At 40.5% G+C, this 15025-nt stretch overlaps 1 protein-coding gene across 4 annotated transcripts in view; it reads left to right on the forward strand.

Moving 5' to 3' along the window:
• opa1 (OPA1 mitochondrial dynamin like GTPase) overlaps positions 1-4844 on the forward strand; it is a 45806-nt gene extending 40962 nt beyond the window's left edge. For all 4 annotated transcript variants that reach the window (XM_066709201.1, XM_066709203.1, XM_066709202.1 and 1 more), the window contains 2 exons: positions 1599-1669; positions 2550-4844. In XM_066709201.1, coding sequence (XP_066565298.1) covers positions 1599-1663 — 65 coding nt within the window. In that variant the 3' untranslated portion in view covers positions 1664-1669; positions 2550-4844. The remainder of the gene's footprint in view (positions 1-1598; positions 1670-2549) is intronic.
• The last annotated feature ends 10181 nt before the right edge of the window (positions 4845-15025 follow it).

A 15025-nucleotide genomic window follows, 5' to 3' on the forward strand; every position in this document is an offset into this window, starting at 1 on the left:
GAATTATCAGGCTTTTTTTTTTTTTAATCCAAACTTCTCTGTGATACCTCTCATTCCACTTTGTTTGCAAGGCTATATTGGGTTTCACCTCTGCACCTGCAATGTCAAAGAGTCGCGTCCCTCGCTAATTCCTTTATTAGGTGCTGTAATCTTTCCCCAGCTCCTTTTGTTTCCTGATATGTTAACAGAGTATCAAAGGAATCAGAAATTCTTTAAGCATCCGCCAAGCGCAGAGAAGGAACATGTTGTCACAGCTCCCCTCTCTTTCCTTCGAGGGATTCTTTTTAACAGCAGAAATGTATTGTTTGTGAACTGTTCATACCGACTTTAGCTGTGTGTTTTGGAATTCCTAACTTAAATTGGGGGACCTTGGATCTTTGCCTGTATTAACATCTGCCTAGCTGTGTATAGCTCAATCGTGCAGTTTGAATAAGTCTGTATGGATTCTTAATGTCTTCATTAGTAATATGCTTTTGTTTTTGCATTCTATCATGTATGTGTTAAAGTATATCACATAATGATCAAAATTAGGTTTTGACAATCTGAAGTCACAAAATCCAGATTTGAAACAAGGGGTTTATTTTGTTATTCTTTAAAATGCCAGCTCAAAGAGTACCACAGAATCGTAGTTCCTAGTCAGAGGAAAAGCTATTGAAGATCTGTGGATCTGCTCTCTTAAAACTGGTTTGCAGTAGTTTATCATGCATGCAATTAGTCAGATAGTTTTACAGTGTTGAGGGGGAGGAAACATACTAGTAATATGGAAGGATTTCTCCACAAAGTCCAAGCAGACGGGGAGCACTGTTCTGAAAAGGACCTCTGAACTGAAGGTGATTTAACCACGTACCAAACGAGGGGTGTCATTTCTAGCTTTTGTCATGGATCTAGTGAAAATGCAACATTCATCATTAAGTGAACCTCGGGTAATTTATCTATTTGCTTCTCATGCAGAATGGACTCCCTCTCTCTCTCGCACATACATTTGATATACATTCAATGACTGCAGTCCAGAATAAAAGCGCTGTCAAGGACGGCCTTTGATGTGGCATTGAGGTTACGTTTTACTGTGCTGTCAGGCTAAGTGGAAATTTACACCATTCATTCATTATTATATCTGCTTACAGCATCAAAGTGCACCTTTATAGTTTTTTAAATTGTCAGGACGAGAGTGCCATCTGCTTCGTGCTGTGTACCTGATTGAAGGTAGAAGAAGGAGATAATAGAAGTAGACAGCATGTCATTTTAGCATGAAAAATTGGTGAGAACTCGATATTTGTTTTCTGCATTGGCTTGAAGAGCTATGTCACGAGAGTTGCATTTAGACGCTGACTATGTTATGGCCAACTATGATGTCATGCCTGGGCATTGGCAGGAGACAGCGATGTCTCTCCTGAAGTGTTTTGGACTAGCGGGCTCCAGATCGCTTCCAAAATCCTTTCATTAAAACCTCCTAACATAAGGTGTTTTCTTTTCCTCATCTGTTTTCCTGTCATTATTTTTAAGGTTTACAGTGTGTCATTGTGGTTATTCTATCTCAGAAAGGGGTTTTACTGCTTAAGTGTCCAAACTAATCCAATGTCCCTTCTCTGTGTTTGTAGAAAAAGTCAGAGAAATCCAGGAAAAACTTGAAGCCTTCATTGAAGCCCTTCACCAGGAGAAGTAGAAGCAGGTACTGTACTTTAATTTACACCTATGGGCCTTGCTGAGATTTAGCATGAAAGATGTGTTTTGAATGTAATTTAATCATTTGAGGAGAACCGTAGCTTACATTTTCTTGTGGTTTAATTGGAAGAGATTCCAAAGTCATTGTATGGAAAATATTGATCAGTAATAAAACCTACACTACTATAGCACTTCAGCAGTTACATACCTAAGTTTTGGAACTGAAAAAATACATTAATAAATACTGATTTGTTCTAACACTGTTTAACACTTAACCAATCTCATGTTATTTTGCGTAAGATCAAGTCTGTGAAATCAATCATTTAATTAGGTATTCACTATTTTTCTACTTTTGGACTGTGATCAATCACTTATTGGAATTATAGTCAAAAAGGAAATGGTAACATAAGTATCTAATGAAATCAATGTATGTTTTATGTACATTTGTAGCTTTGTCTTTAACATAAATTACAGGCATTTTTCTGTGACCATCAAACATCAGCACATTGTTCATTTTTTACTAAGTTTTGCTGCAGAGAAAGTCTGTTGCATGTTTTTCTATAGTACATCTGACCCCTGACTGCTTTGTTATACTTGACTAGGTTTCTATACCTAGTTATTGTATTTGGCCAAGCCTGTTGCCCATACCTTGAAGCTACTGAACACATTATACTGTACCTCCCTACATTTTCCATTCATTTTGGTTCAACATGCTGTCAAAGTTGCTTGAGGTTAAAAATCTGTTTGAAATATAATGTAACATTGATGTCTGTGTGCCTCATAAGTTATGAAATGTTAAAGAAAATAGGGACAGGCTGTTGAAGGTGAACTTGTCAGGCAAAAAAAAAAAAAGTCTTAATTCATATTTTTCTCTCTTTCTTTTACAGAGACCTTGGGTACAGACTGTGGATCACACAGAATATGCACTGATCAAAGAAAACAAACATGTCCTCACCCTGTCTTGTAAATTACTGCCCATCTATTCCTTTTTCTCATAGATTTTAATTTTTATGGCCTAATTAGCTTGGCACAATTTAAGAACAAGCAATTTACCCCATTTTAAAATTCTTGGTAAAATCTAAAGTGAAATGAAGCCTATTGAGCACCCAGAGATGAGTGTAAGGTGCTTCCTTTTATGCTCCAATTTACATTTCCTCTGTAGAAAAGCACAGATCGATACGGCACACCAATTCAGTCCAGATGTCTGATTTTGTCTGGTTTATAAAAAACAGTTAACAACATCCACCAGACAGCAGGCATGTCCTGCATATATAAAAAAGAAGGAAAAAAAAATACTTCCTTGGTTATGGCCAGTTTTCCCCTGTTTCTAATAAATAGGAATTTTGTACGGAGGGAAAAACTTTTTTTCCCTTATGGCAGGCCTGCTATTTATTAAGCCCTTACACCATTCCACATCTGTTGCTGATTCAGCGCACTGGTCATCGAACTAATGCAATGTGGATCTTGGGATGCAGGAAGTGAGTGTTAACAGACAGACGTTCAGATTTATACCACCTTCTGTTTAGTAGTATCCTAGATGTTCAGGAACGATCGACAGAATCATGGCCTGCAGTCAGATGCTGTCAATCTGACTTTATGCTGTGCTCCATCAGATGAAAAGAGGGTGATGGGCTTTACAGAACTGTTTTCTTGTTCGCCTCCAGTTGGAAGGCATTTTACATTTAGGCCACAGAGAAGTGCCCGGCCAGATTTCCCCAATATATAGATGCATGTAAATACCCCTTTTGTTGTGTATTAAAAGAGTTCAGAGACAGTCTCTCGAGACGAATCTTGAATGGCTCGCTGGTTTAAAGCTCACTTCTTCACACAAATGAAAGGGACTGCTTTGTAACAGTCTTTAGAGCACTTATGAGGTATAGTATGTCATTTGAGTCAGCACTGGGTCTTGAAAAGGTGAATAATGAGGAAAAACTAAACAAAAATACACATGATGGAAGGAATACTCTTTGCTCTTTCAGCGGGATTGATGTGCGAGTGCCGGTCTGCGTGTGTAACACCTATGATTTGTCCAGGGGGACTGAATTGCTGTGGACCTCAGACGTCCACACCTTTTGTTTGCTCAGTGAAATGAGTATGGCCGTGATAAGCAGTGGGGTGTTCGGTTTCTCTGTCACGATTGTCGCTTGTGTTTGTTTCCCCCTGACATTCAACCCTACGCATATTAAATACAAAAAAAACAATAATCAGAAAAAAACACTATATCCTTCCTGTCACAGCCAGCTTGGATACAGCTTTGGTTTCCATTCGACGCCTGGTTTTATAGGCCTCTGCACACCGGCAGTCCATAAACACAGGAGGGACAGGAAGCATTTAATTTTTTAGAGTAGGACAACTCTCTCGAGAATGCAGTTTATAAGGTGAACATTTTGGAAGAATGTGAACCATTTGCTTCATGTTCCTGTCTTTGCTTGGCAACGACACTGCTCTCAAGGCATCCCAATGCAAAGAAATACTCGCTTTGCTCACTTTCCACTTCAGGAACTCTGTACTTTTACGACTGCCTGCCCATCACACACTCGGATGCACAATGCACTTCCAAGCTTCTTCTGTGAGAACGTTATAGATTTGTTTATCTGAGGTACTCGAAACTGAGACTAGAGAGTGGGTTTTCTCTGTATCTCATGAGTGCCAGGTTATTTCTTATAGGTCTTTGCTGAAGGTTTTACTCAGTTGGTCCAAAAGGGTAAAACCATGCAGCGGTTGGCATATTCTGAATTTTATCATTGTTGTTCAGCTCAAAGAAAAGTACATATTGTCTGTAATACAAATATACCTTGGTCGTTAATCGTAGAATATGATTCTCCATAAAGTATTCTGAGTGCTTTGTTCAACATAAAAATGTTTTTTTGTTTATTTTGTTTTTTGTTTTCTTGTTGCAGAAAATCCTTTGTTTTATCTGAGTTCAGGCCTTGCATGATGTTTCCCATCAAAGGTGGTGTATTTATTAAATGTGATTGTATTTAAGAAAATCTAAATGCATAGTAATAAAAATGTAATTTCCTTAAAAAAGCGAGGGCGATTGAAATGTAAAGTCCATTTCTTACCATTGCTGTATGCACTGGGCGCTCAGATCTTTCCAGAGCCCCCTGGAGCAGGCCCTGTCAGTCATGTTTTCCTCGAGTGCTCACCTCACTCATTAAAGTGCTATCTGTTTCTACAGACCCTTCTAGTGCTCTGCTTCCATTTGTGCTGGTATTTCCATCAGATTGCTTTCCATATCCTGTAAGCAATGCTGTCAACAGTTTTGTGGACATGTTCCACTGAACCGAACTTGTACGTGTTCTCTCCCTTAAACCCCACAATGCACAGGAGGTATGATGAGAGCTGTGCCCAGGACATTTTGTGCTTAAAAATTCTGTGTGTCGGTATGTCTTTGTTATGGAATCGGGAAGGATACTCGGCTGCAGTTGAAAAGATTAATTCAATGAGCTGCTCGCTTCATTGCTGAGTAGCCTCATCTGCTCTTTGGATGCAGTGCGTTAGGATCCAAGCAGTGCTGGCAGTGATACTGGAGCAGCTCATCGGTTATCAACGTTCCTCACACCCATGTCTGATTGATATGCTTAAGAAACAAAAGCAAAACATTTGAATCATTTATTTAAAGATAAATCTATACATACACAGCATTCAAATAACTGGGGGTTGCTAACAAATTTGGACAATCCGACATCCTACTTCTCTGACTATGAGAAGCATACACTTTAAGTGTTAAGTGAAGAAACAAGTTAAGCATTAAAAATCCCAAACAAAATGTTCATGAAACTCTTATCTCCAGACATTGTGTAAGCGTACAGAAGTCATAAACCCCAGGCATCTTGTCGAAACGGAAGGCAGATAATCTCCTGTGAGCCCGACTCCAAGGCTGTCCTTGGTAAACCACTCCAGGCTGAGGGAAGGTGAACGGCCGCCATTCCTCTCTCTCAGACACAACTATGAGAACAGCTCTGATGGCTGGCTGATTGATAACACTGGGGCTATAGGTCTTGTTTTTTAAATAAAGCCCGAACTTGTGGATTTCTTCTGTTTCACAAGAGTGCAATTGTTGCTGGCATCCAACTCCTGCTGATTCCTGGGTGGGGGGAAAGCACAGCCTGCGAGCTGTCAGGCCTGTGGGGCAAGTACACCCTTGCTAGTTTTGCAGTTTTCCCATTTCAAAGAGTATGATTATATTCCCCTCTTTAAAAAGCCAGAGCTTCAATTTGTGACTTCATTCAGCTTCTTAAAGAAATGAAAAAGTCAACCCCACACCCCCCCCCACAAATCCTTTTGTACTATCAGATAACGATGTTCTCAGACCAGGGAGGACACACTATACCAACCATTAGCATTTCCAAAGGCCTTCACGTTGACTAATAGTCCAGCCACAACGCTGCAGTTGCTCAGTTTGTGTTTTCCCTATTATGTGAGTGACACAAAGAAGCCGAAGACTGGTAAAGGCCTGTCAAATCTTGTAATGTAGCAGACGGGCCCAAAGCTTTATTTCTCCCCTTCCTAAAAGACCCTGTTCTTTGTTTCTTTTTTTCTCTTTTCTTTTTTTTCCAAAACCCAAAAATGGGGTCCTTGAATGGGCTTTGGGGTAGGTAAATAAATTCAGTGATTCAGGGGGTGGACAGTTGTGTTCGTGTTACCATTTGTTTGCAGCCTTGTTGGAGGGATGGGACATCTCTCCCTGCTCTTTGTTCCCTGTGGTTTCTGCACAGGTTAGGAGTTAATGGAGGGCCTTGTGCACAGCCGACAGAGCAGAAATGTGCCAGCCTGCAGGATACAGCACGCCCAGCCACCTCGGGCGGAGGGGGGTAAAGAGGAACGCAGTTTTCTGGCTTCTGCTCATTCAGTATCGAGATTTCATGTCAAATTAGTGGTGGCTTAATGTAAACAGTAAAACATTTTAATACATATGACTGTTACTTCCAGCAAAATTACATGATTGATTTATGAGAATGGGTTACCTTAATTTATAGAGGTCTTCTAATTATATATATTTTTTTACATGCTCATTTGTGCATCCTCTTAATAATCTACAAAGACCTACGTCACTCATGAACCCCCTTAATTCATGCTCAAATATAAGAAATGAAGAAATAAAAATGTATGGAACTGGTACCTGATTTAGGCAGATAAATCCACAAATTAGCATGATAAATGATGTGCTGTCGTTTGTTGTTTTTTGTTTGTTTGTTTTCTTCCATCCCCCCGCCTTCCATCAAACTAAATTGTGGTCCTGTTCATCTTTGGAAATGCTGAAACTAGCAGTGTTGCCTAATTACAGAGCGAGGCTTTTGGAGCAACACTTTTTAGTCTGTACTGTGAGCCAACAAGTAGATTATTTTCCCCGTGGGTCTTATGATTTGGAGTCTGCTGTGTATTTAGTTTATTTTTATTTATGCGGCGTACATCCTCCGGATAGTCTTGTCATTACGTAATGGGGTCTGTGCCAGGGCTGGATTAGAGCAGAGGGATTTCGGCCAGGTCACAGAGGTTAGCATCCCCCAAAGTTGTGTGTGACCGTAAATAATGATAAAGGATTCCCCCACACACACACATCCCTTTACGACTTGATAGTGTTAGTTTTAGTTGCTGAATAATGCATTTGGGACAATTCAATTCAAACTATTTATTTACTCATTTTGTTTGGCAAACAGTAAAACAAGTAATTGTTACTTCAAGTTGCCAAAATAAAACTGCTGTAATTTCTCTCCTAGGAAACTATTTTTTGTTTGTTTTTTTGCATGCGATAAGCAAAACCGTTGGATTAGATTAATTACATAGAAATTCTTGGATGTTAAAACCGTTATATTGCACATATTTTGCAAATGTGAATGACACAGTCAAACCAATGCATTTTTTCCTCTTCTCTCCAGTGTGAAAAAAATATTTAAAAATAAACATAATACCCATAAATAAAACAACAGTGGAGATCATTATAAATGAATTATCCCTTTGTGTAGAAATTGGGGTGCTTAATGAATTTCTAATGCAGAACCTATATTTCTAGCCTAATCTCCTTATTCTAGGAATTCTCAGTAGCTGCTGCATTTCTCACACGCTCAAAACAAGACCTTTTCTCTCTTTCTTTCTTTCACAAGCGAGAATAATACTTACTGTTAGAATACGATTTACTGGACACCAATCATCTAGTCTCGGAGGTAAACATCAATAGATACACCAAAATAAAAGGAAAAGAAGCAGGAGCAGAAAAGGAACCAGCTTGGCTTGTGACAGAGGCCTACTTTCATGTGGAGATGAGTGTTGCCAGGGATAAAAGAGAGCCAAACAACTAAGTGAAAGGGAGGCTCATGGCAATGCCGAGGCTGGTGGGTTGCATGGTCTTAGATGGATTATGTGCATATTCATGACCACTGTGAGGCCAGCAGGTGAGGCCTTGGGCCTAGTAGCTCATCTTTTAGGTAAACAGCTTCATAAAGACCCTTGGTTGCCAGGATGAAAGTGTTACCACAGTGTGGCTGATCTCTCAGAAAAGGGTTCCTGATAGTGCTCCACTTGTCCTGAGATGGAGACACTGAAGGCTTCTTTCATTCCTAAAGTGGCACTGTGTGGCCAAACCAAAAAGGGTCTGGTGACATTACTTGACTGGCAAGAATGGTATCTTAGCAGTCTTAAAACCCTGTGTAAACAAACACAAAGCTATGGCATTTATTCAGAGGCCCCTCACTAGAGAGCCTGTAACTTCGCCCATTTTCTGCTACTTTTATGTGAGCTTGTAAAATAAAACCGTTCCTAAACAGACAGAGATTTGAACACATGTATATACTGTCTGGTACATAGTCGAGACATTTGTAGCTTATTTTGCAAAGCTCTCTTAAGAATGTGGAGCTGATTTAGTTGCTGTAGTTCCTACCATAAAACCAAAAATATAAGCTTATTTTACTGCAAATCCACTAAGACATCCAGGCAACCATGCATAAATTGATAAGGTAACCTTATTAGTACAGATTAGATACTCCTGCAGTCCATACACAACTGCCATGCAAGGCTGTCTCGTTTTTTTTTCTACCCTCTTCAGAAAAGTCAAAATGCATCAATATTAATAAAGTATTTTCTTTTTTTTATTACATTTGTTTATCATTAAGATATCACTGTATAGGAAATGAAAAAATATATTACTCACAAAAATAAGTTTGAAAGATGGGCAATTAGCCAAATGGTTAAAGTGGGTTTTATTTAGCAATTTAGCAAAGACAAACTGTGGACTAAACAATAAAAGTTCTGTAAAAGACACAAAACCCGGAACATAACACACAGACCACCAAAAAAACAAAAAAAACACTTCTTTTATAATAGCTTTTGCATTGGCATAATGATATAAGGTGATATTTTATAAGATATTTTGTTAATTGTGGCTTTTTCACATCTTATTTATTTATAGCTTGTGCAACCATATAACCCGGCATTAAAAAAAAAAAAATCCAGCTCATAAACGCTTGATTGATGTTTATTTAAGCTGTTTCTTCTAAGTAATAAAATGTTCAATTGTCTGTTTATCTCTCAAATGTAAAGTTCAGTCAAATAAGATAAGTGAAGGCTGACTGGTTTCTGTCAGTATCTGGCAATACTTCCCAGCTTTTAAACCCATAAATCTCTTCATCAGTGTCTCACTGTGGTCTTGTGATGAAAATATGATATAAAATCATATTAAGAAGCAGGACTTGTTGGTTGGCTACTGATTCTACTCACAATTAAGGGGTGAGGTGATTTATTTAAAAGAAAAAAGCAGGAAAAAAAGAAAGAAAACCCATATTATCTTTGATAATCCAAAGCATTATCAATACCCAGTGGCCTTACAAACAGTCCAGCCTGTCAACACTAAACTGCAACCCTTGCTGACTTCCCTCCTTTGAGACAGCCTGTTTATTCACCTGCCTGCTGCCCTGATTTCTCAAGGGTTGTACACAGAGACCAGCCTGAAGCTCGCCCTGCCTCCACACGCCAGCACACAGGCCGGGCAGCCCACAGCCGCCACTGAGCACAGTCTCCTCAAATATTGAACTAAAGTCTTGGACGACTGACTGTAACACTCTGAAGGCTGCTGATGGTATTGTCTCCATTGTCCAGCCCGAGTGCAGGCCCTAGCTAGGCCACTGGCTGCTTCCTGAGCACAAAGTGTGCAAGAGGGTGAGTGTGGCAGCTCACACACACAGACACACACAGTTTGTTGTGATCCCTGCTCAGGAATGTTTGCTCTGCCAATACAGAGATCGGCTGCCCCCCCTCCAATCCAAACCAAACAGCACTCGCAGGCAAGAGGTTTCTTTTTCTCTGGAGATATAGCCCTTCTTTAAGAGGGGAAGGTAAATAATGACTGGGCCTTAATAGGTGGATAATGTGGTTACAGGATCCCAAATCTTGTGGTCCAAACAATGCAATCTGCTGTTCTCGTAACCTGCAAAGCACTGGTCCCTGGGCCGTTGGGAGGCAGACATGAGAGGGCGTTTACAACAGTGTTAACCCTTCACCTTGGGAATGGTTCTGATTTGACACCTTTCACAAAGCACAAGTGTATTTCACTTCACTGGTTCACATGGAGTGACGTGTGGCTCGGACCATGTGTGCTTATTAAACGTATTCATGATTGATTCTTATTATATAAAGTATTGAGACTAGGGTGATATATAAAAAAAAAAGCAAAATGTTATCAATCACTGTTTGCAACTGTAGAAGAAATACTTTAAAGGGCAATGTATATACTTTATGCTCTGTTCATTTGAATGAGTGAAAGAGTCTGGTCAAATATGTTCAAAAGGAAAACGAAACACAAAGCCCAAACACATTTACCATAACCATTTAAATAGGGGAAAACGTTTCTATATACAGGCATACTGATGTTAAATGCATCCACTTTAATGTTATAATATCCCCAATATTCCTACCTACACATTCTTGCCTAAGGAGTTACAGTGTACAGCCCTGACACTGCTAAAACAAATAAAAAAGAAACACAAAAGTATGGACCTTTTGCCTGATCATTTCAGCATATGCTCCTTTACTAGAGATGTCTGTCTAAATCACTAGACCAACTGAGAGATTTTTTCTGAAAAGTAAAACCTGCCAAAAAAATGCTACAGCAATGGCCCCCACACCTTGCTGCCAGGCTGATAGATGGAAGTTGTCCATATTACCCCCCAGGCAGAATCTGACCTTCTGACTCAATACCCAGAGCGAGGGGAGGCTGGTAACGACCTATGAGAACACAGCCATAAGCCCTTATCAGAGATTTGCAATAGGTGGAGGGTGTGCTTGTGTGGAGGGCTTCTTTTTCTTTCCTTTCTCACAGTTTTTTTTGTTTTTAATTATTTATTTTTTTGCAATCTGCAGCTGTTACCCTCTCACGTTGATTGAATTAGCCTGACTGCAAACGGCTCTCGTCGCCATTCCTGTGCTTAGGTAATTGGGAAGTTATGCAAACAAATTGGCAGGGATATACATGTCCAATCAATGCTTTAGAAACATAACAAGGGGTTGGAGTTTCTGGAGGTGGGGGAGGTGAGTCTCAGAGGAAGGCAATGGGGTATTAAGAAGTATCTTTTAGATGAAGGCTATTGTTCAGGAGAAACAATGTCACAGTTTACACGTCGCAATTCCCACACTGTCTTTGCTGGGTATTGAGATGAGGAGCCTTTGGTGAATTGATGTAGTTTTGGTATAATGCGAACTGAAGAACTATTGCGTTCATTAAAATAATACATATATTTAGGTAATTATTTTAGGTAAGTAACATTGTAGTACTTTATGTTTTCTACACAACAGTTCACAGTTTTTATTTTCTTGAGCTGTGCGGCAAAACTTTCTGAATAATTTCTACATTATGTTTTATGCCTGTAACAAAAACACAAATTATAGTTTCAGTATCGGGGGTATAGTCTACTGCCTCAGGGAGCTGCTTGGCTGGACTGTGGCCTGTAGGCGATATTCTTCATTGACACGTTGACCCCAGAAGCTGCTTTTCGGCCGGCACACACTTCTAACTGCCTCGCACGTCCTGAAACATGACTGTTTTGTGTCAGTCATGGCGAAATCCTCTGAAATTGTCCTGTGTGCACAGGGGACTAATTAAAAAGTGTCTACCTGCCCCGGGCTGCTCTTTGACCTCTGACCCTGACACAAGGCCCCAGCGCTGACAGATAGCACTCAGGGGCAGCCGAGCGGAGCCACGGCCCCCATCCTCCTGCCTAGGCCTCACAAAGGAAGACTCTCCGTCAACGCCTGAGAGGAAATGACCACACAGAGCCCAGCGCTGACCTGGACAATTGTGTCAGGGGGTGCTAGGAGACTGTGTGTGGACAGGTCAGTACAGGATATATGGGCAAGTCTTCATGGCTATGTATCTGTTGTCAATAATTGTTAGCTATGACCAAATAGCCAAGCCACAATTATAGACCGTAGTGAATCGCAGGGAAACATTTTGGCATTCAACAAGATCTGGATACAAAGACCTAGTGATCTGAGATACAGTGCAGTAGTATCATGGATAGATGGATACTATTATGTGGAAAAGGTGTTTTTTGAAAACTAGAGGTTTGCACTTGAAGAGCTAGCTAGAGCAAGGTTTATGAGGGCAATCACAAGACACACTGAAGTGCAGCTGATAGGTGTCCTTGTCACCCAAATTACTGTTAAATGCTAGATAAATGCTGAGTGCTAGGTATCAATTCTATAATTAAGCCACCATAGAATATCAGTGAATGTCTTGGAACCTGTGTACATGTGTAGTGTGGTATACATCCACCTAAGGGATGTTTCTCTAAGATACCCTGTATTTATACTTTACTGGGTGAGTTGTTTTGGGGTGTTTTTGGGGGTTTGATGTTTCCCCAAACTATTGTATTTGGGTGATAGTTGTATCAAAACCTCTAATCCAGGACCTCCAGCATCTTCACAAAGCTCTGCCTGTGTTGAACACAAAGCTTTTTCGGGTCCCCACCCCTAGGCACTTCTGTTTCTCAGGTTTTGTTGTTGTTGTTACAAAACTGTTAAGTGACATGACCTATAGGAATATCATATGCACTGCCACCATTTTAAAAAGAGCAATGAAAATGTTCATCTTCAAATAGCCCATTCAACACCAGGTGACACTTCCAAAGCAGTCAATGAATTACATAAACAGTATGTGGATATCTTAAATACTGTGTGTGTGTGTGTGTGTATATGTCTCATTGTTTGTAGGAGGTCATAGAGACAAATGATGTTTGGGGTACAGAAATCTGGAAAAAGAAAGAAAGAGACTGGTAAAAAAAAGACCAAACAAAAAAATATATATTGAAAAGAAAGAGAAGAATAGATTCCCTTGTCAGATCAAAAGTCCAAGACAGGATCATCCCTCGTGTAATTCGGAACAATGAGTCCATAAAGGAAAGGAAACAGCAGTATCTTCCATTCTTCTTGTGGATCTCCATGTCAACCTTTCTTCTTGCCATAGTGGTGGGCGAGATGAAGCTGGAGCGCTGGGTTAGCAGAGCAAAGCAGGCTTTCATCTTTCCATATTCTAATCAGGTTGTTTAAAAGCTTTCAGTGTCCAGACTTATCCAAACAAACAACAGTGTTGGGCAGATGAGCCAGGGCTAAGGTCCTGGTGGTCTGTGACCTTGGCTTTATCATTGCGCTGTCGCCATCGCCCTTCAAACCCCTGACACCTTGTCAGCGGCATCTGTGGGGCCCTAATACCCAGCTCACCTAGCAAGGTCAACCCCTCAACACAGAGCACAGCCCGAGCCAGCTTCCAATCACTCCCAACAGCACTTTTGTTAGCACAGCCCTTAAAGACCAAGCAACTCCATCTTTGTTCAGCTGCCTTACAAAGAGAAGTCACTGAATTCAAGACGTCCAGAAATCACAATAACCGCAGCATGCTATATGATTGAGATGCCACTGAGACTACCTCAGCTACTACTGCAGCTGCTCCTATTACTGCTACAACTCAAAAGAAGAAGAATTCAGTTGCAAACATAATATAATGTTCTTTAAAAAGAGAGTGTATTTAACCTCAACTTTACAGCTCAATGTGGACCTCCAGTATCACATCCTCAGGAGGGAACCTCTTCTGTCCTTGAGCAGTCCTACGTTCACGTCATTTGGGAATTACAGTAGAAACCACTTACTTGATTGGAGCAAGTTATGGCGGCTGACTTATGGCTAATGACAGCCATAGTGTCCTTAGCTCAGGTGAAAAAAGCAGTTGAAAAACATTATATGGAGATTCATTGTACTTAAGGAGGCAAACATTATTGAATTAATCAATGATTTGCGTATTATTACACTTTACAATCGAATTGGATGCTATATATCGCATTGTTGGCTTATTTTTACGCATTCGTGACGTCAGAATTCTTGAAGTGGGAGAAATCGGAGTCTGTCTCCAAAGTCCGAGTAGTCACGAGTAGTATTTACGACCTGGAAGCTGACGTGGACGTATTTTTCAAGTCGGGAGCTTGTATATACCATCCTTCCCACATGACATGAAGGCAGGGTTAGACTAATCTCTGTTAAATTACTGCCATGAAATGTCACAGCACAGTAAGCTAGCTATCAGCACTAATGCCATTAGCAGTCTTTTCATGGCAAGATAATCACTAATTCCTGGAGTATTATCTGCTCAGGAACATGTTTAATTGATTTACATGTCCAGCACAAAGTTTCAGCAAGTAATATTTTAAAAATGAATCCATTAAACGGGTTTCTGAAGGAATGGAGCACTATCTAAAGATGTTAGTGAACTGCAACAATGCCTGAAAGCTCTTAGCAATACAGAATATAACTATAGGCAATGAAAAGCCTTTTGGTTTGGCTCGGTATTACTGTGATCTTTTGTGCTGATAGTCAATGCTAAATGGCAATCATCTTTTTACGCTCACAGCTCTATATAGGCATGTGCCAGTGATTAGGAGGCCCAATGCAATTATAGCGTGGCAGAGTGATTTATCTGGATTTCAGGATGGCACCTGTTAAGGAAACCCAGGGGCGGGAAAGAAGAATGCAGGGGAGAGCAGAGGGAGTCGCGTGGCTTGTTCTTTGAAGTGCCATTCCAGTCAACCTCCCTCTGAGAAAGTACAGGTTTGTGGCTGACACAGCGAGTTCAGGCACTCATTTTGTCCCAATTTTCAGCTAATTACACTGAGGCATCCCTGCCTTTGGCTCTTGGGGGTTGAAGTAGGTGGGTGGTGGAGGTGGTTTGTGTGTGTGTGTGTGGGTGGGGAAGGGCTAGGGTGGGGGTTCTTATCATTGTATTCCGCTCTCATTTCCAAGAGTAGTCCATCCATTTACAGCAATCCACTATCCCTTGACAGGCTAGTTATGAGACCAGAGCTCTCACACAGGGATTCATTAGAGC

Source organism: Amia ocellicauda, chromosome 7, assembly GCF_036373705.1.
Source record: "Amia ocellicauda isolate fAmiCal2 chromosome 7, fAmiCal2.hap1, whole genome shotgun sequence".
NCBI classification, from domain to species: Eukaryota; Metazoa; Chordata; class Actinopteri; order Amiiformes; family Amiidae; genus Amia; species Amia ocellicauda.